The sequence below is a fragment of the Chaetodon trifascialis genome, chromosome 13, assembly GCF_039877785.1.
Source record: "Chaetodon trifascialis isolate fChaTrf1 chromosome 13, fChaTrf1.hap1, whole genome shotgun sequence".
Taxonomy (NCBI): Eukaryota; Metazoa; Chordata; class Actinopteri; order Chaetodontiformes; family Chaetodontidae; genus Chaetodon; species Chaetodon trifascialis.
The window spans coordinates 20,891,508-20,918,879 of NC_092068.1; the positions used below are offsets into that span (position 1 = coordinate 20,891,508).

At 43.3% G+C, this 27,372-nt stretch overlaps 1 protein-coding gene across 1 annotated transcript; it reads left to right on the plus strand.

Moving 5' to 3' along the window:
* The first annotated feature begins 14,561 nt into the window (after window positions 1-14,561).
* On the plus strand, window positions 14,562-17,649 carry six3a (SIX homeobox 3a). Its single transcript, XM_070978318.1, has 2 exons — window positions 14,562-15,401; window positions 17,278-17,649. Exons 1-2 carry the CDS (start codon window positions 14,710-14,712, stop codon window positions 17,468-17,470), a joined length of 885 nt encoding a protein of 294 aa, XP_070834419.1. The 5' UTR covers window positions 14,562-14,709; the 3' UTR covers window positions 17,471-17,649.
* Window positions 17,650-27,372: the final 9,723 nt, after the last annotated feature.

A 27,372-nucleotide genomic window follows, 5' to 3' on the forward strand; every position in this document is an offset into this window, starting at 1 on the left:
GGAGAAATGGCTCAAATGCAAATCTTTGTGGTCACAAGCCAAAAAGGTCAGGAGCTGCTAGTTTAATTTTCAACAATGTTTTATATTTTATAAGCTTATCACATGTTGTTTCAGTAAAGTAATGAGTAATTCCAGCTGTCATATAAATGTAGTGAAGTAAAAAGTACAATATTTCTAAGTAGCAGAAAATAGAAATATTTAGAGAAGTAGAAGCACCGCGAAACTGTACTTCAGCGCAGTACTCGAGTAAACGGTTCTTTATCCATCTGGCTTGATACTAACCTGCTCTGAGCTGTTACTCACTGACTGGCTGGCTGGCTGGCTGGCTGGCTGGCTGGCTGGATGACTGATGGGCATATTGACTGGCTGCCTGTCTGCCTGCCAAACTGACTGACTGGCTGACTATTGAGGCTTAGTCCTGCTATGTGGTGAGATCATCGTCACTGGCAAGCACAACAAAAGACTGATGGGAAGAGGCTGTCAGCTTGTGTGTCTGTGTGTGTGCGTATGTGGCGGGGAGTGTGTACAAGTGTGTGATGGCTTCATTCCTGTATCAACACAGTTCTCTCTGTGGATGAGTCAGTAGGCCAAGCCTGACCATCATCCTCTCTCATCTCTCTATCACACACACACACACACACAGATGCGCATGTGCACGTGCGCGTGCACACACACACAAAGTGGGCTTGGGGGTGAAGTGGTGCTTAGAAGGAGTGAACTTGGGGTCAGGGTGGAGAGAGACAAGAGTGGGACAGATAACACTTCTGTTGGAGACACTATGTTTCGTTCTCAGCGCTAAGTGGCTATTTCTGTTGACTAATCCTGCAGTTTTAAACCAAAACACCTCCTCTAAACTATTCATAAACTACTCCACATTTCACAATCATATCATAGTTGTATACTTCCCGAAGCTGACGCCCTTCTCTCGCTTTTAAGCGTGAGGCACGAAATAAAGAGAACAGCAGAAAGAGAGAAGTGACAGTGAGAGCAGAGCCCTTGTTAGGAGGGACACATGGGGGAAGGGATTTAGCGTAACACCCAGCTGTCTACCTGTCTGTCTGATTGAGGGGAAAGTGGGGTTTTCAGTTTAACACAGAGCCAAGCTGTTCTCCTCTGTGGCGGCTAAAAGAGTGTGTGTGCATGTGTTCTCTCCTTGCTTGCTTGGTCTCAGGGGCGCCATGGTGAGGAGGAGATAGGCAAACGACCAAAATCTCTCTCTCCCCCTCTCCTGTCTCCAGTATAGATGTCTCTATATGGACACAAAGAGAAAGGGAGAGGATGAGAGATGGAAACAGAGGGAAGGCGACAACAAAAACAAGTCGTTTCCATGCCAATGCAAAGCCCCACTCTGTCGCTCCCCTTTCTGTGTTTGTCTCGTTTCTGTCAGGTGAATCTCAATCACCTGCTTTGAGGATGTATGACTTCTCCATTCACCTCTTATTTCTTAATCTGTATCGCTTCTCTCTCTTCAACCTCTGTTGTCCATCCTGTTATCCTTCCGTCCATCTTTCCTCCGCTACAGGTGAATGCACAGAGTGACGGGTACTTTTGTCTCGGCTGCATGCTTAATACTGAATCTCAGGGGTCATCCTCTATGTAGGAAACCACGTAACACTATTTTTTTTTTCTTTCAGAACATGTTTCCTGTTGCACATTAGTGCTCATCCTATTTCTAACCAGTCATCTTAAAGAAAATGTTTCATTTGCATTCTTTTTGTGTGTCTGCATGACACAGTGTGCTACATTGTATCCTGATTGTACTGAAATCATAATGTGCTATTAAACTGTTGTTACTACGATGTTTTTCATAACGTTAACAATTATCACATGACTTAAAATTGCTTTTTCATTCAGTTGCATTTGGTTTTTAATACCAATGAAATAAGCAAAGCCAGTGCATTAGTTTATCATGGAGGAAACAGATTTTACAGGACTTGACATTCGATGAAATACAGGTCATATACTCACTGTTACCTTTAATTGTGTGTGTGTGTGTGTGTGTGTGTGTGTGTGTGTGTGTGTGTGTGTGTGTGTGTGCGTGCGTTCAATGTCAATTATTCAGTTACACACAATCCTAGCATTAACAAACTTTGATCAGTGTCTGAGTTTAAAAGTAAACGTGACACCAGATCGGTTTTAAAACAAGTTTTATTGTTTTTCAGATCTGTAATAGAATATTTAATTGCAGCAGAAGCTTAAATATTTTTTTCTTCTCATCTACAGAAAAACACGTTTCTTTTAAATTTGAACGAGCACTGTTAAAACTTAATGTGCAAAAACAAGCCGCAAAGAAAGCTTAATATAACTACTGTCAACTGCATTAAATGGAATACAATAGAATTTCTTTCATATATATATAAGAATCGCAGCCTTTAATGATTAATATTTCACTTGGTTTCTTAAAGCAGCAATCTACATCACAGATAGAGATGTAATTTCCATAATGTAATTCTCATTACATTAGAGCAAAACCCAGTAAAATGGCTAAAGGTCTGAACAATGATGCAGTGGCAATTAAAATGGTGGATAACCCACCTGACCTGCAGGCAGTTATCCCTAATGAGATAATAATAATCTCTACAAAAAAAAAAGAAAAAAAAAGAACATCTATTTCCTTTCAGTAACTTACATCACTGGCTTGCTGCTTAAATATGGTTTATACTGTGGATTCATCAAAGCCTTGATGCAAAAGGGCATAAGTGGCATTTTGTTCATCACTGGAAGTTCACTGACTTCTTTCTAATGGTAAAAAAAGAAATAAAAAATAGATTAAACATGTTTTAAAGAAAGGGCAAAGAATACAAGTGAAACCCTTAAATTAAATTACAGGTGCTAGAAAAGTTGCCCTTGATGGTTGCATTATTAATTTGTTGCCTGCAGCATTTAGATGGCTGTATTTTGAATAACAAAGGGGAAAAAAAGACTAACATTTGCTTTTTAGTTTCTGCTTTGGAATAAAATTTGTAAAACGCTTGAACGTGAAACCTTGAAAAAAAAAAAAAAAAAAAGCCTTGCCTTGAATAGCCAGCCTTCATGTGAGGATATAAATAGACACCAGACTTCACAAGTCCAAACACAAAAGATTTCTCAGGGAGCCGAGGAGGGATGCAAAGTGCTAAACTCACCAGCACCCAGTGACGTGGTGATACTGGTCGTTTTCCTGCCGGGGGAAGATTTAATAAACGCAGAAAAACAAACACGGTCTGCGCGCTGGCGGGGTTGCTGCGGGGTGAGGACGGTGGCACACTGGACACATCCTCCTGTGGGAAGGAAGCGGAGTTGTGGAAAAAAAAAGCAAACAGGAGCAGTGCACGGGTCTCTTTAACCCCGCCGTGAACCCGCGACCTTACCTTCCGACTACTTCCCATTACCTCTGCACGACATTTAGCCCTCGTACAGCAGAGCGCACACGCACACGCAGCATTGTGTGGAGCTGTTTGGCCGGGATGGAGGAGGTGGAGGGGGTGCAGCGAGGGCGGCGGCGTGCTGTTCATGGAGGGGTCAAAAGAATGAAAACCTCACAAAAAAAAAAAAAAAAAAAAAAAAAAAAAAAAAAAAAAGGCATGGTCGTCTGAGCAGACGGTCAGCTGGGAGAGAAAATATTATGTTGCAGATAAAAAGCTTTAAACGGATCTTTGAGCCTGTGAAAAACTTCTTGTTGCCTATTAAACTGGAAAAGTTGCTTTTTGCTTTTTTTTTTTTTTTTTTTACCTTTTTTGATGGGAGGATCAAAGGGGTTCACAGCAAATAAGAAGCCACATATTAACTGATAAAATTCACATGATAAATTTAAAAAAGAGCAGCTTCAGTATTGCGCAGATATTAAAATAAATCTCCTATATGGCATGATCATAAGTATCCTCTGATAAAGCCACTAAAAGAGTTTATAGTTGAGTAAATATTCTGTGTAGGATAAAAACAGTTTGAATTTTCGTTTGGCTGACAAGAGAAAGTCTCATTAAAAGTTGGTAATTATTAAATTTTTTTCTTAAATAGTGATACCTTTAACGACGCACACCACATTTAATTGCCGTGTATGTTGCAAGACCATTTATTAGATCTTTACAGAGGCATGATCAGCTGTAAAAACTAATTGTGTCATTTAAATCGATAATTAATCCATCTAATTTCCCTATAATGTGAAAACAGCAACCCCGTCTCCTGGAAATGGTTTAAAGTGACATTATATAGCACGTTTTGAGTTACTACTCCTGATCTGTTTAATGCTTTTAGATATTTTGACCTCTGCAGTGGCTAAGCTGTTTCTCAAATGTTAAAAGATAATAAGTTAACTGAGTGGAAAAGTCGTGGGTGCTTAAAGGAGAGAAACGGAGCGGCCACAGGAGACACGATGGAGGGCAGAGCCACAACTACAGCTGCCGCGCATGAATGTTTGATAAGCAGGCGGGATAATGGCTCCTTAAATCAGTCAAACATAAACATCTCTATCACGCTCTGACATCTGCCATCCAAAGCTCATAAAGAGGAGCTGAATAATGGATGAACATTTACAATAATAAAGCCCAAATAGCTCAATGTGTCATCGCGGGACGGATATAGGTCAAGTGCATAGTTTGTGAGGTTCATAGTTTGTTTCAGTGCTGACACTCATCGGTGCTCAGCGCATGAGTCTTTGTTTTTGGATTTGCGTGCAGGCTGGACGTGGCAGGTTAGGCTACATGCAGGCTTCAGTGGTTCCAGCAGTGTGTGCATGAGCCCCATGTGTGCGAAAACATTATGGTTTCAATAGCAGAGAGTGGGTGTGCGTGGTGAGCGTATCTAACTCGATACAAACTACTGATACTGTCAGCCAATCAGCACTGCATCGAGGCTGAAACACCCCAACACGAGCAACCAGGAAAGAATCAGACATGAAGCTGCAGGATAAGAGAGACAGAAAGAATAAAAAATCACTGAAGACGTGGACCAAATTCAAATGACAGCGTGTGTGGGGCTCGCGAAGGAGGATTTTCTACAAATAAAGTGCTTATTTTTGCTGTCGTGTCTTTAGGGCAGACTTCCTCAAACCTGAAAAATCGGTCATTTTCACATATTCTCAGAATCTCAAAATCTTGTGTTTTAAGCGCTTCATGGTTTTAAATTGAGCTTTAAAGACTATGGGCAACTAGTACCGATACTGCTACGACTGATAATAATAATAATAAGAGGAATAAATTTAAAAACTACAGAAAAGCCCATAAAGTGCTGCCTGTAGGCATAACTCCTCTGTCGCACTTAATTTTGAGTTGACCTGCCGTATGGGTCAAACTGCTGTTGACTTGTTGCACCTTTCCTTTCCTCGCACCCGCACAGCAGCTCAGCTCACCGCCAGCCATCCCTCCCCCCTCCCGCCTTGCTCTAAAAGGACGTCCGTTATTGATCTGTCGAGCCAAACGGAGACCCTGACATAAAGCAGATTGGACGGGCGCGCTCACCCGTGAGTAACGGGCTCCTTGGCCGCCGCTTCCCTCCGTTATTATCCTGTAAGCTAATGTGAGGTTGTAAGACCGTTAGCTCCGGTGCTCACCTCTGATTGGCTGCTGACTTGAAGCCGCTGTGACGTGTATCTAAAAACACACCTGAGATAACGTCACGAACCAGAACACACCTGCTCAATCTGTTGCCTAGCAACAACTTTACTCAGCGACTATTCCAACAACTGGGCAAACACTTGATTAATGATAAAAAAAATGAGGTTATTTCGTTTTGTTTTTACGTTTTTGTCTTTTTATGAAAGCGGTAATCCCCGTTCACACGCTGACCGACATCACCGCTTTCTGTTTAACAATGAGCAGCGCACGTTTGATAAGATCATTAATCCTGAAACAGACATCAGCAGAAAACCAGTAAGAACAGGTTTGGGACGCCGAAAGAAATAAAAGCACAAAAAAGTCAATATAAATGTAATAAGCTACACAGATGAATATATGTTAGAAATGTAAATAAATGCACAGCTTACATACACATATTTTCTAAGTATTTCTATAAAGACTTTTCGAGGTTTCTCAGGTTGAGTTTTGAATTTGACAAAGTTTTCTAAAGTTGGTTAACGTTGGAAAGAACAAGTTTAACAACGTGCAAACGCCGCAACAAACAAAAAGTGAGACAATGACAGGATCGCGGGTGACACGGTGACTGTAACCTTCACAGAGAGAGAGAGAGAGAGAGAGAGAGAGAGAGAGAGAGAGAGAGAGAGAGAGAGAGAGAGAGAGAGAGAGACTTACTCGATATGGATCTATAGATGAGTCACATTAGTCGATTCCAAAATCAAGCTTTAATGAGGGCATTTACCCGCTGAGATAGAAGTTGTGCATGTTGTGAGATAAATGATTGTGAAACAGCCACTGCAGGTGAAAACCCTTTCTGATTGCAACAGCCTCCTTTGTAAATGAATAATGTGCTGAAACATTGAGTGCAGTGCGTGCCACAAGGTAAAAATACTCTGTAACAAGTGAAAGTTCGGCATACATAATTCTCTGTGTGTATGCAAGTATTACCATGGAAAACTAGTAACTAAATCTATCAAATAAACATAGTGGAGTTAAAAAGTACAATATTTCCCTCTGAAAATAGGGTGGAGGTGAGGTATAAAGTAGCATAAAATCGAAATACTCAAGTAAAGTACAAGTTCCTAGATAGTTGATCGTGGATCAATAAACAATTCAATTCAATTCAATTCAATTCAATTCAATTCAATTCAATTCAATTCAATTCAATTTAATTCAATCCTCAAAACTGTGACTGACTTGAATCTACTGACGTGGTGAGGAGTCCGGAAAGTCTGTAGCAGCTTCCTTTCGGACATTTCATCTCTTATGATATCTTCACAATATTTAAATATATTTAGCCTGCTGGAAAGAAGTATTTAGGCAATTCACTTAAGTAAAAACAGCTATGCCACAATATGAAAATACTCCATTACAAGTAAAAGTCTTGAAATCAAAGTTGTACTTAAGTGTAGAAGTATTACCAGCAAAATGTACTTAAAGTATCAAAGGTAAACATACTTATTGTGCATAATTACTGTTCTCAGTGTGTTTTGTTTTATATGAAATATTGAAATATGAACTCTGATGAAGTAACATTTAAGGAGCAGATTTTGAAGCTGATTGTATATTATGTAAAATATTACTCTATAAGTTGAGCTAACAATACATGTGAAATAAATAGTGGAGTAAAAAGGACAATATTTCTTCACTGCACTGAAATATAGTGAAAAATAAAGTAGCATAAAATGGAAATACTCAAGTTAAGTCCCTCAAAATGACTCTTAAGTGCAGTACTTGAGTAACTGTACTTAGTTATATTTCTGCGCCTGGTACAGTGAATTTGCCTCTGGTAAGGACTCCACCAACAGCAGTTTATTTCAAAAGATTTGATCTCCTACAGCATCTTTACAACTCATAAACATAATCAGCTTACTGGTAGAAATATTCAGACACTTTAATTGATGCTATGCCACAATGGGAAAATACTCTATTATAAGATCCTGCTTTTATAGTTGTATATAAAATATTCTCTGATGCAGAGTTAAACTAATATCAAAACTTCATGCTAAATGATATAACCTTAATATTTTTGCTTCATATTTTTAAGATGGGGGTGTGTTTATATGTCAAATATTACTGCAGCTGTCGCATAAATGAGGTGGAGTAAATACTATACTACCTCCCTCTGTGGAGAAGAAGTATCTCATTTTAAGTTTTTCCTTTTGTGTTTGTCAGCATGCTGCTTCCACTCACACGCAGCCTTATGATCTCCTCCACCGTATCACTAGCTGATAAATAGGAGGCTGTTTCACTGCTGAAATGTTAAAACGGAAAAGGTCAGCTGTGGAGCATGTGGCCAGCCCAGCAGCATCTGAACCCGGGTCAAAAGGGACTGCGTGGCCAAAGAGATGAGCGGCCTCGGCTGTATGCATGCTGTCTGTGGTGTCCACATCTCCCACATTAGTAAGATTTGAGAGCTATATGTCAGCCGGAGTAATTACGGCTTGTCAGCTCCTGTGACACCGGGCTTAAGGGCCATCTCCACAGCTCCTATCTGCATCTAAGAGCGGGGGCGCTTAATCAGCCTTGACAGTCAAGTCCAAAACAGTCACATTTTCCAGCAGAAATTCTGCCATCATTTGTGCTGATGTAACTCTGCCCGTCGTGTCAGCTCTCCAGAGGCCCAAGTGCACTTTTGTGCCCACACATGCAGGTGAATGATACACAGTGATTCAAGGGCCGGATGCTGAAATAAACTGAGCTGAGAAGGTGGAGGTTTTGTTTTGCTCTTCAAAGAAAGTCATTTGGGGGCGGAAGGTGAGCATCATATGTAAAGCTCGGGGCAATACATCTGATATGCGCACATTATATTTATTTCTCCCTCTCTGCCTCTGTCCCCAAATCAGCCCATCTACCTGGAAGAGTGAGCACGCGGCCTCCTCCGGCGCTGCTGCTCCGTGTCATATTGCTGCGTCTCTTTAACACGGGGGACCAGGCGAGTGTGCGGTTAAACTGATGAAAGAGACGACATGAGAAAATACGCATTTGATATGGAGTTACCGGCATGAAGGAAAAGGCCGCATGAGTGATAAAATGAGTTTTATAAACACGTTTTTGTATACAATGTAGTATAATATATCAAGGACATGAAAGCCTGCCACCATCTCCCGCAGGTGTCCAAGTGCCAACAGCCATGAACATGCAGTTGTGGCCGCTTTGTCACCTGCAGGATGCTGGTGGATTTTTATTTTCTGTCAAATAGGCCACTGAAACTGTGCAAATGACCTCGTGAAGGTGGAGAAAAACGCGTGATAAGATCAGGAAGGCCGGAAGGTGCATGGCGCGTCCAGCCACTGACTAATCTAAGTTGGATTTTACTTTTAAATCCCTCCCAAAATTTAGTGGAAGCCACCTGTTTCGGAAATGATGACTGGCGGGGAGGGAGAGACCAGACGAGCCTAATTGATTTTTAAGTGGTGTCTCTGTGGGTTAGAAGAGTAAGAGGGGAGTCCACTTCAGGGATCCGCCAAACTCCTCCAGTTTGTACCTGAATTGAGGGGCAGTGATGTGTTGCTGATGCGGCTCAACAAGCCACACTGGGGGCCAGACGAGGGGTGGACGGAGGGGCCGGAGCCAGAGCTGGGCCCGCTGCTTTAGTGGGGGATGGAGGGTGATTATAAATGAACTTACTTCTGCAGAGGCAATAAGCTGACATGTCAAGCCTCGTTCACCAAACAATAGAAGACATGTCAGGTTTGTGATACGGGCACGCAAACACAGACACACTCCTCTTCTGTTCGGATCACACTTTTACTGATGATTACATATGAATTAGATACCAGTCTGTCGCTGTCAACGCATTTAACTCTAAAGTTTGTAGGCTACACTGTGTTTATACACAGCGTATTATAAACGTGTGCTATTGTGCCATTATTTACGAAAAGTGATATTCTGGCTTACCAACTTCACATTCCAATAAAGATATGCCATATGCACCACCCACCTTCATTCGAGACACACACACACACACACACACACACACACACACACACACACACACACACACACACACACACACACACACACACACACACACACACACACACACAGGCATGCATGCATGCATGCATGCATGCATCATGGAGCCCGGACCTGCAGAGAAAAAAGCAACTCTCCCTGAGTGAGCGGAAGAAAAGGGGGAGAGGGAGGCCGGCTTGCAGCTCCACTCTTCCAGGGTCTCACACACAAGATCCGGGCGCACGGCTCCATTGAGTACGAGGAGGCTTTTGCATGGAGGTTCATTAGAAGTAACGAGTTGACACAAGGTAAATCTTAATGTTGAGGCGCCTTTCTCTACCGGCCCGGGGAGGAGCCCTCATTAACTGTCGCTAACAACCCGTGTAAATACACTGATTGGACAGCTCCGATACAAGCTCCCAGCCCTGCCAGGAAGTCCCCCTAATGAGACCACACAATAAAAACAATAAAAGAAAGAAGAGGGAGAGAGTGGCAGAGAGAGAGAGAGAGGGAGAGAGAGGGAGAGGGAGAGAGGTGTTAAAACTTTTGTAAAAGCTTTGCTATTAAAGTTGGCGCCACATTTGCAGATCATTATGACAACACTTTTTCAAAAAATTGCGCGTTTACTCGGTCGCCGAGTTTGTCCGCTCAAAATCTCAATTTTTGGCACTGTCGCTTTTACACGAGGGCACTGCCGGGTTTGGTGTATGCTTCTACAAACGTGCACAGACAGCTGACCTATTGCACCTGTGATAGCAAGTAAGTTGGCAACTATTTTTGGCGCTTGGGGTCATTAAATCAAGTAAATCATACGCAAAACGGCATGTGTAATTTTAGCGTATTTGGTTTTAAAAGGAAAAATACAATTACATTGCCACAGCAGCAGGGCATAGGTTTTATCTGAGAGCAGGAGAGAATGCACTGCAAAAAATATCCAAACACTTCAATCTTAATTTTAACATATTTTTTCCCAAACGCGGTGAAATTATTTCAGAGCCAATCAGATAAATCCGCAAACTTTACGCATTGCGGGAATTTGGGGGAGACACGTGTTAGCAACTTGAAACGCGACAGACTGTGTTATTTAAAGCTCCATTACAATTCAGAAAATTGCATTGTTTCAAAATTGTAATGAAAAAGATGAAATTGCGGCATTGTCAGAGGTGTCACACCTTTTCAGCGTGAAGCGTGGATTTTCAGAACTCAGTGCGACATTAAACGACTTGTTTAGATTGATACTTTTTACAGTGTAGACACAGTGCAGAGTCTCCGTACCATGGCATGGCCAGCGTGGGACGGAGGGGATTGTGCGCCCCGTCCCGACAGCATCAAACATCTGCTCTGCAGAGGCACAGATCTCCCCGGTGCTCCGCGGATAAAAATGCACCAAATACACCAAATTAAAACCGGACTTTCGGATGTGAGAAGCGAATTACCTCCTCGTTCAAACTAAAAATGTCCGATGAGCTCATCTGTATCATTTCATATATATTTTTTAAAAGTGTCCGAAAAATAAAATCATTCGCAGTTCTGCCGACCGTTATTGGCAACCAGCGTAGACGGAAAAGGGCTCTGGCTTACTTACAGGAGCAGCGGTGCGATGTCCACCCTGATCTTGGACAAGCTGGCCAGTGAAACAGCAGTGAACCAGTGTCACGTCCAGTCCCAGGCTCGAATGCTGACAGTCCGCGGACTGGACCCTGCTCACAGGGGGCGAAGAAGAGCAAGGAGAAAAACAGCAGCGAAAAGAGGAAAGGGTAATTCCTGATATGCTTGGTGAAAAAAAAAACACCTGCGTTGAATTTCCACATCGCTAAATAAAATCTCATGAATTTCTTGTCATGAATTGTAATTAAAAGTTCTCATACTGAAAATAACCGGACGTGTGCGCGTGTGCATGCATATAAAGAGGCAGCTGAGCTTAAAGCAGGAACGAAAATTAAAAACGTGATTTTGGTATTTTTGGTACGTACCAGTCATTACTCCACACTCCCGTCCTGTGTATTGTTGAGATGAATCCAGGATGGAGCAGCAGGCACATGAGTCTCTCCAGTGTTTGCCAGGGAGGGGTGTGCTGCTTTTTCTGGCCAGCCTCTGCCAAACCGGGGTCAACGAGGGAGCAAAAAAAATAAAACAAGACTCTTTCTTTCGTGCCTTCTTTCTCTTTCCCTCTTACCTTTTACAGTCAACACCTTTTTCTTTCTTTCTCTCATCCGGTCCCCTTCTCTCTCTCTCTCACTCCCGTACATGACGTAACATCAGCTTTGTTTATTTGCTGCCCTTATTGGAACAGGCTGATAATGAAAATAACTTGTAATTGGCAATTAACCAGCGTGGTGACTAACATTTTAGATCCATTGCGTGCTGCAGGAAGAGCTGGAGCCAAAGAATAGTTGCATTTCTGGGACAGCGAAAACTTACTTTATTTATGTAAGTTTCCTAAACAAAAGTTGGACAAAGTGCCTCACAATCAGTCATTCAACCGAAATAAGGTCATACAGGGAGAGAGGTGTCCGTGCAGATCAGACCACAGGCGTTTCTGTCTGCTTGACCAACGTATTATCAGTGTTTTGGTGTGCAAAATGCTGTTTGTGTTGTCGTGTCTGGAGGTTTAGGCTGTAAGTAAACGGAGAAGACGCTAAATGCTCGATGTGCATTCAGAGCTCTTGTCTCCCGCTGCTCGGAACATTCAGCAAGCCCTCGGATAAACACACAATTAGGGCAGGTGAATAAACTTGTTTGGGGGGTGTTAATTACATGCTTAACGTAAACAAAGGCCATGTAAAAGAATGTGAATTACCAGTGGCTTTTCCCCCTCAATCCCCATTCAGGTTTTACATTTCACCTCTAGTCTCTTGTAGGAGTGATTTCCGAATTGCCTGCGAGGGCTACTCCCAGACAAGGCTCCTCCAAAACATAATGCTGGATAATACCTGCAGCCTTGGCTTGAATGGTGATCACCTAAATTGGTTCACCAGGAACCCGGGCAGGTAGGAGGCTTTGCATATTCGGAGGAGCGCTGCTAAGCCTACACTCTCAACTTAATGCTGGGTGCGTGTGTGTGTGTGCGTGTGTGTGCATGAGAGACAGAGAGTGAGAGAGAGAGAGAGATGGGTGGGGGGCTGTAGGCTAGGAGGTTAGTTTTAACACCAGCATGAAAATACCAGCCTTTACTTCCAGTCCACAGAGCTTTCCAACGGGACCAATTCAAGTGCCACTTGGAATTAGTTCTCCTGAGGTTCGTATAGCAGCGCAGTGGACAGGTTTGATCCCATATACTATCCTACCCCCTCACGCACACGCGCACACGCACACAATCCCAAAAGGCACGCACAAACCAAACGGCTGACCCTGCAACGCAATCATCACAAGCCCTGCTCTGTGTCACATACACCTACAGATACTCTCACAACACGCCTGCACGTACATGTAGGAATTAGAGTCCCCTTTCCCCCAAAACGCCGATGCGTAAAAGCGCGCAAACGTGCGTAATAGCAAACCTGCACATGCAGTTATTAGAGTATGTCGGTTAAGGTGAAATGGTGGACATACACAGTGTTGACCACACATGCATGTGGAGCTGGTCTACTCACTGTCCCTCCGTGCTTGGTGTCGGTGGTCTATCTGGCCAGCCCCGGAGAATGTGCAAATCTGAGAGAGGGAAGGAAAAGTTTTGAATTCCTGAATGATTTTGTAGAAAGGCGGCTTAGGATCATTATGTCAGCTTTATTGAGGGCGGATTAAGCGGAGTCTAGATGCTACGCCTTGTACACGGCCCTTTCACAATGTGAGCACTGTTCGTGTTAGAGTGAACTCACACTATTTTAACACCCTGTAAGCCCTGTCTAAATATGAAGCCGTTTTAGCCATAAACATGAAAATCACACCGCCGTGGCTACTGCCATAAGCCGAATCCTGTGACTGGATGTGGACATTGATCATGTCCTTACCACTAGATCAAATACATGAAAACTGCTTTTATGTCCCCAAGAAGCTTTCATGTTCCCATTTGATTGTAATTCCAATACTAATGGTATTAATTAGATGGCTGGACTATTTCAAAAACCCGTGCTAAACTGGTGCCATTGAAGGGCGATGCCATTGGCAAATTAGTTTTCGAACTAAAAAGCCATGACCTTTGTTTAATCAACACAACGCTGCGCATCGATATTCATTTGGAACAATAAATTTTGTTGGTTGGAGAGGAGGCAGCGGGCAGGGGGCCAGGGCTGCGCCCAGCGTCCCAGAGGCAAGGCCGGGGACAGCAGGAGGGGGGAGCGGCATCACACTGCAGCCTACACCCGGACCAGCACCCACCAGACACAAAGTGACCACACACACAACAGCGAGCCCGAGTAGAGTCGAGCCCAGACCAGGTCATAAAACTGCGAACGTGCGATTTTTCAAACCAGCGACGTGTCCAGGGCAGAAGCCGAGAGATTATAGGACTGTGTCACAGTTTGATCTTTTTAAAAACAAGAAAATGGAAAGTGATAACAGAGAAGGAAAAACGGAGAAGACCCTTACGCCTTTTTTCCCTCGCACAAAAATGAATGGACTGATTTAAAAAGAAAGATAAAAAGTAGCTACTACAGGAAAAACTGTACGAAAATAATGTGCAAATTGACTCGCTTCTATTCAAAACGTGTATTCCGGAGTTGCAGTCATTGGTTGTCCATTTGTCACCCTTTTAAAGCTCCCTCTGCCTCCCTCCCTCCCTTCCCGTCTCTGCTAAGCATCTCCAGTCTACATATCTTCTTTAGCTTTAACGAGCCTCGTTAAGATCGCAATAATATTCCACCCTCTAATTGCTCATTCCATTCAGCAGATAGGCGAGCATTGGCTTGTGCCTGATGCGCGCGGTGCGGTGGGAGGTTGCTGTGGAGATCGGAGACTCTGATAACCCCCCGTGCGTGCAGCACAAGTGGTGAAAGCCTCGCGCTACGTACTGGCTAATGATTGGCACGCTTGACAGTGATTGGCAGGGCTGCCATGACAACGCTACAACGACACCAAGAAGACCAATAGAAAAGGGAAACAAAATGTTTCAATGCTACACTCAACGGCGGATTTAGGGGGGAGATATTATGAGGCTGGTGTCATTAGGCGATAGCCATTGAATCATTCAATCTTTTTTACTTGCCGTGTTTTTTCGGTTTTTTCCCTTTTCTCGATAATTTTCTTTCTCTCTCAGGTCATTTCCATGGTTTTCAGATCCCCTTTAGAGCTTTATCCCTCCCATTTCTTCCTGCCAAACTTCGCTGATCGCCCTCTGCTCCTGGCGAACAGCGCTCCCACCACCAGGTCTCCAGAAGACTTGTCCATGTTTCAGCTACCGACCCTCAACTTCTCCCCGGAGCAGGTGGCGAGCGTCTGCGAGACGCTAGAGGAGACCGGGGACATCGAACGGCTGGGCCGCTTCCTCTGGTCCCTGCCTGTGGCTCCGGGAGCATGCGAGGCGATCAACAAGCACGAGTCCATCCTGCGCGCCCGGGCCGTGGTGGCGTTCCACACGGGGAATTTCAGAGACCTCTACCACATCCTGGAGAACCACAAGTTCACCAAGGACTCGCACGGCAAACTGCAGGCCATGTGGCTGGAAGCGCATTACCAGGAGGCCGAGAAGCTTCGCGGTCGTCCCCTCGGACCGGTCGATAAGTACCGGGTGCGGAAGAAGTTTCCGCTGCCTCGGACCATCTGGGACGGCGAGCAGAAGACGCACTGTTTCAAGGAGCGGACACGGAGCCTGCTGAGGGAGTGGTACCTTCAGGACCCATATCCAAATCCCAGCAAGAAAAGGGAACTGGCTCAAGCCACTGGACTCACTCCCACACAGGTCGGAAACTGGTTTAAAAACCGGAGGCAACGAGACAGAGCCGCGGCGGCCAAGAACAGGTTGGTGATTTTTGTCCTTACTGTCAAAACACAAGAATGTATGCGAGCAAAGTTTGCCTCAAATGCGTGAATGCAAAAGAAAAAAGAGGAGATTTCATAAACGTGTAGTTGTGCTTACGGATAGACACTGTCTAGGAAAAAGACGACTCTGTCTGGCGGGGGAGGGAGCAGGCTGCGGCGACATTTTTGTTATGAAGTGAAATCAGGATGAACATCGAAAACACTATTTATGCTGTTGTAAATATCCCAAACTGTCTTTTGAAAATATTAGAGGTTTTTCTCCTGGTTTCTTCTTCTTCTTAAAACATTTTCGGCAGATATGTAATTTAACTTTGCAGCATTTTGAGCAGAATAGGGAATTATCAGATAGGAAAAAAAAACACTATTTATGTGAAAATTCAAGTCTGTTGCTCAAGTAACTCTGAATAGTAAAATAATAATAAGAGAAACACAAACTAGACTGCTGTTAAAGCGAGGAAGCGGTTATTGCGCAAGGTTGACATTAAACAGAAGCAGCTTGTTTATCGTTTCCGTAAGAGTGAAAGTATTGCAATAAATGACAAAGAGTGCTGAAATTATATATATAAACATTACTGGACGTCACTTATTTATAGTATAATCACTATTTCGGTGATAGTAGTGTAAACAGCCTTCTGAATTATTTTAATCAGTAAAAGGCAGAAAACAAACAGGACTGGGTCAGTCTTAATATCTGTTTAGCCAGAAGATTAATCTTTTCCTTTGTTCCTTTAAATACACTTGAAATTGTCATGTTTTGCAAATAATTTGAAATATTATTGTGCTCGTGACCAAAGCTATGCAATGATTTCTTGAAGCTACACAGCGTATAGTAGCTACATTTATCATGTACTATAGTGCATCTTTCATTTTAACATCACGTTACTGAACACTGTTGGGAAAAAGATTATCTCAAAGGATAATGGAGATATTATTGATATTACTGGGCTGAAATGGACATGCGTATCAAAAAGCGTTTGAAGACATAGGCTGTATTCATAACATTAAGTGTGGTATCATTCCATTGAAATGCTATAATTGATTAGAAAATACCTCGGAGGGTACTAAGCCATATGAACACTGTTCTAATCTTTTTGCTAAATGAATAGATATATTTCCAGCCTGACATTATCCCGCCGTGATGGAGTTATTATCATGAGTGGATTGGAGATAAACATTTAGGATGATTGGAGTAACCTGGCTCTCCACGTCTCTCAGTCATACACTTCCACTTCCATCAGACTGAAGCACATCTGTGCTAAAGCCTCGTGACATTTTGCAATTGGGAAAAAGTTCTAGATTTTATTTGAATAATATTTTTGGTTATGAAACTGCAGAGTCACAGGGCTTTGCAAGATGAATGCAACCGTGCAAAGTGGAAGACAAATAATACATGCAGAGCAAGTGCACACAGCGAATAAAAGCGGAATAAAATCAAAATAGCTGCAGACGGTTGTTGTAAAGAATGGCATCAAACTGCTCTAATAAAAGATTAAAATTGATCACAGCTTATATTTTTTCTGGAGTGATATGACGCGTAATTTAAATCCCACGTTGCTGACTCGCGCGCTCATCATGCCTACTTTTGTAGAAAAAAAAACAAAAAAGCAAAAAGAACTCATTACATTTCTTCCAACATTTGGTAGTCTAAATAGTGCTGTGTTTTGTCCCCTGAAAGCTGGCTATTTGATAAAAGCATGCATGCATGGCTGGGGCCGGCAGGGGGAAAGAAAGGCGAGTTTGAACCCCTATTTTGCAGGAGGAGGAGGGGAAGGGGGACATTCTCAGGTCTAATTGCCATTTCTCTCATTTTTTTCTTCTTTTTTCCCCTCCCCTCCTCGCTTCTTTTCTTCTCCAGGCTCCAGCACCAAGCAATAGGACCGAGCGGTATGAGGTCCCTCTCAGAGGCCGGTCTCACCCCTCACAGCTCGGCAGAGTCGCCGTCGACCGCGGCCAGTCCCACCACCAGCGTTTCCAGTATGACAGAGAGAGTTGATACTGGGACGTCCATCCTGTCCGTCACATCCAGTGACTCGGAGTGCGATGTATGATACGGAGGAAAAAAACACACAAAAACAAACAAAAAGAGAAATATTTACAGGGAAAATGGACCTGAGAGGAAGAAAAAAAGACTTATGAAATATCGCGGATGAAATAAGGACCGATTGATATAAATATTAAAATAAAAAGAGATAAAAGCACGTCGTTTTTTTTTTTTTTTTATTAAAAAGCGCTTTCAAAGGACCCACGCCTCCCCCTCCTCTTCATACCCCCACACCACCACCGCCACCACTACTACTACTAGACTACTTGCATGATGTCTTTTTTTATTTTTTATTTTGTAATCAGGGAAAATAACCTGAGTGCAAGATTTTCCATCAGGAACATCGATCAGAGGGAATAAAAACAGATCGTCTTGGTGTCTTCGTCGCTTCCCCCTCACCCCCACCCAAACCCCATCTCCGTTTTTAGTCCAAGTGATGATGATGATGGTGATGACGGCGAAGCAGCCGCCGTGCAGACAAGATGCAATCCTGTTTTTACTTTGTGTTCATCAGACAATCATTTTAAGTCGTAAGCACCTTTTTTAAATACACTTCTGTCACTGCCTGTGTGGGGTACATGGTCAAAAAATGTCGATCGAGATCGTTTATGACTGTATCAGATTTTTATTTTTATTTTCAAAATTTTATATTGAATTATAATGCGATCATTCTCCCGGTCTGTAATATACGTGTATAAATATGCTTGTACATAATTATTGCTCTCCCCCGTCTCATCCTCTTTTCTATCCCTTCCTCACTTTTCTTGACTTGGTGTTCCTACATAAAATATTTGTCAAAACTTACAACTGAAGTGCTCTAGCCGCTTTTTTTTTTTTACTTTTTTCCTTTTTTTGGGTGGGGGGTGGTGGGTGATATTGACATATGTTACCAGTCACTTGTGCGGAAAAAAAAGAAAAGAAAAAACATATATGAAAAGAGCTTGTTATGACTACATTTATTCAAGTCTCCAGGCTGCCCCCCCTCCTCCTCTCCTCTTCTCTCTGCCGCCCCAGGGTCGCTCAAAGCGCTTATTTACATTAGCCTATTCAATGTTTCTTTCTTGCGTGGTTATTATGTTAATGTACCATACATTTCTAAATCAAATACAGTATTCAATTTGCTATACCTCTTTGCATGAAGTCTGTCTCTCCATCCGATTACGGATAAGGACATTGATAAGTGGCTAAACACATGCTCATATTGGCTCATTATTGGATTGTGGAAGCATTAATGCTCATCCTGGCTTATGCGTCCCCGGACCAGGTTATGCTGTCAGCCGGCTGAACTCACCTAAAATTAGTTTGTGTTTACCTCCAGAGCAGAGTTGGCTTTAAAGACTATTTATTCTTATTGGTGTAAATTGAGTTGATCTTTCACAGTGACGAGATGCTGTAATTTAAATGTTGGAGATTCTATTTGCTAGAGGAAGTGAAAGCCAGTGTTTTAATTTATGTGTACACATAGTTCAAACCCGTGTGGTGTAGGTAAAATCATCGCCCTATATGACTGCCTCTGTATACTGCACAAATTCTGGCAAACGTCAACGTCATGCAGCACTTAAAAATGTGAGTGCTATTTCCCCTTTTGTTTACCGTTGCTAGTGAATACAGAAATTAAGTAAACGCGCCATTAAATGGGCTAATCACGATGGGACTCCTCCCCTGTCCCAATCTCCCATTGTGGTCCGCTGAAAAGAGCTTTTCTTCCTCGGACGAGAACCATTTCCCCCTCAAAAAAAAAAAGAAAGAAAGAAAAAAAAAAAAGCTTTCTCTCCTGCAGTCCTTTTCCATCTAAATCCCCAACCAATTATGCTGCAGACTAGGGCAGATTTGCTATAGGACACTGTTGCGGGAGCTATAGTTTTGTTGAAAACACTTGCGCAAAGATTTCTGCTTCCTAAAAGCAGCGCAGAGGGTTTCTCCGTGTAAATACGCTGCTGTATTAACTGCAGGCCACCGTGCACTACGCGTCGAAGCTCTGTGAGTGTTGCAGTCGTGTGTTTAGCAGCAGAAAGTAGGACAGATGCTGCTGTTTGGCTCAAGGAGACGGCAGGACGTTCAGAAAGCGCAGACTGGCTTAAAAGCTACGGCGGCGACATCAGCAGTGCAAACCTGCAGCTCTTCCCCCGACCTTTGATTTTAATACGACAACTGAAAGTGAAACTTTACTGTCTCCAACAAGAGGAACACAGGTCTCTTTGGCCTGCTTTTCAGATATTTTCCCAGGATGTTTGGCAATTTTGTGCAAAGTCTGAAAGCTTAAATATAAAACTGTACGGGCGATGTGCGTGTGCATAAATACGCACGCAAAAGAGGCTGAAAGGGGACATTCAGTATTTAGAATAGACACCAGGGAACCGATTCTCACACAAAAACGTGCCTAATTAGACTGGTTACATTTGCTAAACTAATGGTTATGGGTTACTAACAGAAGAGGCTATGGGCACGGATGTGTAAAAAACCGCTTGGCTTTAATCAAAGATAACATTTTTGTTTAATGGTTGTAAAGTGAAATCCTGTCCGTTAAATCCGAGATTCAGTTTGACAAAAGTTTAAATTGTTATAAATAGTAAACTTTGTTACAGATACTTTAGATTTGACCATAGACTTTTTTTCCCCTCCATAAATGTTAACAGTCTCCACTGGATGAAATGTGCGCATGAGCTATCTGCATGCATAAGTCTCCCTCAGACGGACACCAATCAAAACACAAAAACAAGTGTGTCAAAAGCTTCAGTCATACGACTCAGTGGGCCTGTGATCCTGAAATAACCGAGGCCATAATGCAGACAAACGCAAAGCTCAGCTCCCTGCCTGGCTGAAACAAACCATCTCCAGCCGCACTCATTGGCAGCCGACTGCAGATGGAGAAATCTGTATCATATTTTAAACCCATTCCGGGTCTTAAATCGGCCTGCCAGAGACAGATAGGCCCTATCAAGAGCACCGAGGGGCCATGGCACCGCCGCACCACCAGACCCTTATCACACCCCCCCCACCTCTCCATTTACGCACTCCACAAGTTTTATTGGCTGCGACAAGTCTCGGCTATGATTGAGATTAAATTAATCGTAAACTGAAGAGCATCTTTATCGGCAAAGGAGGACACGAGGATTAGGGCTATATCTGAAAGATGGAGCTACAGATAGAGACTCATGAATACAAAACAAGCCATGAATGGGCTTCATTTGCGCAACGTTACGTTCATTATCCCGCGGCCCTGGAAACACAGTGTAAATATGCAGATATAAATTTAACTAAGTCGAGGGGAAAAAATAGAGAAAGCGATGTGTCTGTTTGAAATACCGTGTAAAGACAAAGTGATCTCAAGATGCGAACTTTAACTGTCGCCTGCCGCACTCTTTCAAGGGTCCGGTGCGCTCGCACTTTGTTTACATGGAATATTTATAATGGATTTCCATAAATGCAACAGCAAACTATGCGTTAAAGAAATATTATAGGACTTCAACACTAGGATATGATCCCAGACATTCACCAATAGTCAATATTAATTAAACATCGTAGTGATTTTCTCCTCCAGCATGTTTAATGGTGTAAATGAGACGCATGTAAACAGGTGCACGGCTGTAAACATATGTAGGCCAGAGTGGTAGTGGTGGAAAGTGCTGGAAGTGTGAGTCTATCTGTTGCTGGCTGGGGTCATTAACAGTGGGGGAGCTCTTGTTCGTGATCTGTCAACTCAAATATGGATCACAAGACAAAGGAACTTAGCGAGGAGTAATCTCTGTGTGTGATACTTACATGAGAGTAAACGAGAATGTGAGACAAGTGCGGCAACAATGGAGACTCACATGTTTTCCCCTTTTCCCTCCCTTTAGTTGTTTTGCGTTTAACTGTGCAAGTGCATCTGTCAAACAAGATTTGCATGAACATCAAGTCAACAACATAAAGACGATTAGCGTTTTTTTTTTTTTTTTTTGACTTCCAGATTTGAAGTCAAAGTGATTTAAAGTGTCGTTAAGGGGAGAAAAACACAAGCGAACGCTTCTCTGAGAAGTATTACTGATTTTTGTTTGGATTGATGGTTGTTTGCGCCGTGATGATCCGCTTAGAGGTCATAGTTTACCTTCCTTTTCATTCCCAACCACAACATCTTGTATACCGAAGTTAATTCAGGCACTGTCAGTCCAACCGGGGAACAAGAGGAAGGAGGGGGGACTATTAAGCCGGAGCCTGGCGGTGAGAAATACTTGCCCTGCCCTGTTTTTTCTCGGATTTCACCGGTTAACTGAACACAACTTTCCTATTGGTGTGTATTCATGCAGCACCCAAAGAGCACCAGTTTTCCTATAGCCTCACCAGCGCGGCTGTCAGTGCAGGAATGAGCGGGGGCCCTTTGGACTAAACTTTCTGCTCTCGCTCTCTCTTTTCTTCTGTAGGTAAGACGCAGGGCTGCAGCATTCCTCTTGACTGAGCGGTAATTTATACTAAGTTATATGACCATGACCTGCCAAGTCTGCATTTTAGACAGAGAGCTGCTGCTCTCCTTTTATGGGTTATTATGGGAAATATTAGCAGCAATTAGCCACCCTTGTAAAGGCCAAAACAACCTAGTCTGCATTAATTACACGTTGTATTTTCACCTTACACCACCCTTAAATCACAACTACCCTGCAGCACATTTCAGAGGAATTACAGGAAATGGCTACAACTTTTTACAGGATTTTAGAGATATTAATAGGATGATAGGAGATTTTTAAGTAACTCAGTCGGAAAGACAAAAAATGAGCTATGGAAATGTTTTATAATTTGGCGTGGCTGTAAGCAGTGAGATGTGTGACACCTTGACTTTTTGCGTAAATTTCGATTATGTGTGTCCGCATCCGACGTGCGTAAATTGTGCGCGTTTTTACCAATGCCAGGGCGCCATGCACCTGCTGCTTGTTGTCAACGGATCAAAACCCCCCGACCCCATTCCGCACACACACAGTCTCTCTTTCACACTCACCATTATCACACGCACACACTCCCTCTAAGACAAGGGCAGCGTTTGAAAAGTGTCCGTCAATTAAATTGTAATTTGGAGGTCACACAAGGCAGGAGGCAGTGATACAGGATCAGCGGTGTATAAGCTTTCATTATATGTAGGCTATGTATAGACAGATGGGATCATACTCTCTCTCTTTCATAGTCAGGTTGGGAGGTGTGTGTGTGTATGAGAGAGAGAGTGTGTGTGTGGTGGTGGTGGTGGTGGGGGGGGGGGGGTGTCAAGAAATACTTCAGTCTAATGCTTATTAGTGTGGACTGCCATTGCACAAGCCTCATCTTTTTAAAACAAGCATAACATGAAAGCAACCCAACTCTGGCTTACTCAAGCGAACATGACCGCCCCCACCCCCCCCATCCCCTATCTCTCTCGCGCACGTGCACGCGTATAGCCTTAGACGGACAGCACATATGGAGGCTGTGTGTATGTTGGGGTGGGGGCGCATGGGTGCAGGCTGTGATCTCTCGCCTTGTGCACACCGAGTGGACAGAGGGCTGAGCAGCTTAAATAGAGCCCCAGCACCTGTGTTTTCTACCGCCGTTCTCAGGCCTTCTTAGCATGGCACGGCACTGTACAGCACTGATGTCCGGCCTGAGAACCGCTCCACATCATAAGCACCATGAACCAGAAATGAAAGGGAAGGAAGCGGGAGTTTATCTTCACAATTAAGCTACACTGAATAACGGAACTACAACATGTTATGGGTGTTTTTTCAGTCATGTTTAGGTGAAATATTATTATTAATGACTTAAATAGCCAACTTTTAATTAATCGTGCCAGACAATCGACTTGACCACAATCACATTAAGGAATCATCTCTTGATATTTTACAGGAGGTCATTTAAAAGTTCAGGTTAATTTAAGTGCTGCAATGATCCACTTTTTGCAATAAGATTTTAAAGAAGGAAACCTGATGTGAGCCACCTTAGGATGTTCTCTATTTGTACGCTGCAGCTTTTTTGCCTCTCAAAACATCCCCGTATCCACCAACACGTAAATATTTGTATATTACTAAGAAACCACTGAAACGACTCCGTCCTGCTCTCGGACTTGGTGTGTTTTGGTGACAAGTCCCCCATCGCCCCCCCCCCTTTATCCTTCCATGAATCGGTGATTGTTCCCTGGTCTGATGCTGAAGGCTATTGTCTGTCAGCTGGAGCTCCTGCCTGCTCTGGTACTGAGAGCACCGGATGAACCTGGACACGGACACCCGGCCCCGCTGCGCCAAGACGGCTCTCTCACACACAGACACGCCTCATCTTTTCTGTAACCATCAAGAAATGGGATAAAAAAGCATGAAACTACTGAGGCTCCAGCAACAAAGTGATTGGGCATAATTATGCTCCAGGCCTTTTGCAGTTAAGACTTTCATTTTATTTTTATAATTTATTTTTTAAAGCGACGACTGTCAGAATTTTTCTCAGAACAAAATTTGGCATCTGTTGGCTTTTTTATTTAAAAATGAAACTAAAATTGTTTTGTTTGAAAATTACTGTTAAAGTTGCAGATTTTGCCTCTAAGTTCACCATCTCAAGCTGGTGTCTTCACGGGGAAAATACCAAAAGAAAAAACATCACACTGATGGCATCAAGGCTGTTTTGGTGTATTTGCAAAAAGACTGCGAGCATCTTTATTTGTTGAGTGGGTGAATAAAAACAGATGAGAGATTTTCTGTTTGCAGGACAAATCACGTCCTTTAAATGTTTGCTTTTAAACAGAGGAAACTTGGCTCGCGAAGGCTCACGTGCACTGGAGCCACCATTCTAAAATATGCATTGCATCCTTTTGGTTATCATACATCACAGTGATTGGCCTAATGTGTGACACGGCGTGAAAAGCCTGGGCCTCACTAAAGCTTTGCCCGAGGACACGCCTCCTTTTGGTGCCCATGCACTTAACAAAAGGTCGGGGATTGACCGAGGCCTGGGTGTCCCTATCAATTTAACCTCCATTTACAAAGCTATAGGATGGATTACGCGGGATGCCAGCCTCCCCGAGCTCACAAACAGCCCCGAGCGGAGGAAAGTCCGCACTGTGGGGGGACAGCGGCGGGCCAGGCAGGTGCAGAGCCGGCCATGAAGGCTGAGCGGAGCGGAGCCAAACGTGTTCTTTGACTGCCATCTAGAGGTATATTGTGGAAGAGACGTGACCCCGGAGCATGTCTTTGCTTACATGTGAAGCGCCTGAGAAATGGAAGGCAAAGAGGGCCAAAACTCAAGGCGTTTAACTCTTCTACTAAACCTGTTGGAAAGTTCATTTTTACACCTCACTAGTGACAGCATCACGATCTGCAGCATTCAGGCCTCTATTTGAGTTGGGCCTCCTTGTTAAATACTCCATGTGCTCTTGTTAATGTCAATGCAAGCACGAACATAACATATATAGGCTTGCACTGCAGGGACAAGTGAAGTCCTACTGCCCACACATATGCACACACTGTACACATACTGTACAGGGCACATTCATTAAAGTTTCATTGCATGAAAGTCAAATGATGTTGGAACACTGAACCAGCTTCTCCATTTAGTGCTAGATCAAGGATTCAGACGCCAGAGAGTGTAATGGAACCCCTGATCCCTGATTAATTTTTTAAAACTGATACCCAGAGTTTTACTGAGGCCGCCAAGGAGCCAAGTGACTGACTGATGTGTGTGTGTGTTTGTGTGTGTGTGTGTGTGTGTGTGTGTGTGTGTGTGTGTGTGTGTGTGTGTGTGTGTGTGTGTGTGTGTGAGAGAGAGAGAGAGATGGTGGAGCTGGTGGTGGTGAGGCGGGGAGGCATAATGGTGTCCGCTGGAGCGCGGCCTTTTAGAGTTTAACTTGCCTATTATGGAGAGCAGGGCAGGGGGAGGAAGAGGACAGAGAGAATGCAACAGAGAAGGTTTCACTGTAAATGGACAGTAAAACGCTTACGGCAAACTAGGCTTGAATCCACCATTAAATAATTGCAGGGGGAGAAGGGTATGCTTGCATGTTATATGTCATAGCAATACCTCTTTCATTTCCCCGCTTTGAATCCACTCATGTCCTAAAACGGTTTCAGCCCCATTTCAGTTCCACGTGTGTATAAGCAACCTTTATCTGGGGTCACTAGAGTCGATTTACAGTTCCACCAGCTCAGCGGCTCCATGGAAATACATCCAGCCTTCACAGACTTATTAGCTAATAGAGCCTGGAGGTAAAAAACGCACTTTGGGAATTTTAAATTCGCATTTTAAAAGCCTGAACATGAACACGGGTAAGCAAACATGCTGCACTCTGTGTCAACATTTAAAGAACATACCTGGATGCAGCATGAGAAGCCAAACGATGGTCTCCTCATTTTGAATTTTCCATTGACGTCCTCCCTCCTCACATATTCAGCTCCTTTAATCCAACTGAAAGGTTTTGCATGTCATAGCTGCTCTTGGATGGAGATTAACCGTCTGGAAAACAGGGAGAAAGTTTAATGAAATTCCTGTTTCAAATTCACCCTTTGCAATTCATTGTCTATGAGAGCATCTACTTAAGCGGGGCATGTAGGATGTACCTTGCCAGTTAATAACCGGCTCAGGGCTCTGGAGGCCCTCGGCTGAACCGTGCTGTTTTGTCCGACCACTTTTTCTATTTTTAATAGGTTCCTGTACATGAGTCGGCTGTGGAGTATCTTTAAAGCGCCTCTTTAAAAACGGCCTCTGTCCCGAGGTGGCCTCCAAAATACATGCATTATTGAAGCCTGCACTGGCCTTGTCCTCCACACTCCCTTCACTCAGTCCAGTTCAGCAAGCAGCAGCAGCTCCCATAAGAGCTGGGAGAGGAGAGAGAAAACACAGGCCGAGCATTCAGAGCTCAGAGGCTTGATGTATGACTGTGGAGGCTGATGAAAGAGGAGCAGTTACAGGTCAAAACGTCAGATATCTATAAGCTCACTGATACTGATGATCAGATGTTTTTGTGCAGCTCATGAATGTGGTGAAGATCCTCAGTGAGAGGATTCATTCTGCTGAGGTAAATACAGCTACACAGAGACATCAGAGAGCTACGAGAAAAGAGAATACAGCACACTTAGTTTACTCATGGGGAGTTTACACATCACAAAGTATTTGAACAATAACTGAAAAAGTTAAAACAGCATCTAAAAGATTCATTTTAAGCCAAGGTCATGAAAAACACACATAAAACACTAAATATTAACTACATTTCAAAGCCAATATTTTAGTTTTGACTATTTGTAGTTGAATCCAACATCAGATATTTGGCTTTTTGTGCTCTCTCCTCTCTGCTTCACACACACACCCACACACACACACACACACACACACACACACACACACACACACACACACACACCCTATCAAACCTGAATGTGAGTGGTTGGAGAGAACTGAGGGAGGGCAAAGGGAGCGGTTGAGAGCTGTGTAAATGGTCAATTGGCTTAACTCAGTGGTGTCTGTTCTTGGTGTGACGATGTCAGTGGGCAATGTGCAAATGTGCACTCTTTTGATTTCCCTGATGTAATCCTCTCCAGCATACTGGTATCCCATATAGCGCCGCGGAGGAGAGATGAGTGAGACGTTGGATAGTGTTTGTTCTGGGATTAAGATATCACTTCCTCGCGTTCATTCTTTCAAATGTCACACGCACGCAAACAGAGTATGAGTGCAAACACTGCATGTATGTGTATGAATGCATATAGAGTATGCAGCTGTCTCATTATGTTACACTGCCATCTAGTGATTTGTAGTAACTCCATCACCTGAATAATCACTCACGCCTGCTTGACCTGGAACTCATTCATGACATTACTCAGGAAGGATTGAAACATATTTTCCTCTGTGCAAGTTTGCAGCACTCAGCATGTAATTGCTCAGCTGGAGCGGTAGGAACAAATTATTTTATTACAGTTTCTGAAGGATTGAATAATG

Excerpts from the sequence above, each read along its gene's own strand:
- six3a (XM_070978318.1), top strand. The coding sequence starts at position 14,710 with ATGGTTTTCAGATCCCCTTTAGAGCTTTATCCCTCCCATTTCTTCCTG. Across the intron at positions 15,402-17,277 it reads GCCGCGGCGGCCAAGAACAG|GCTCCAGCACCAAGCAATAG; the intron begins GTTGGTGATTTT and ends TTTCTTCTCCAG.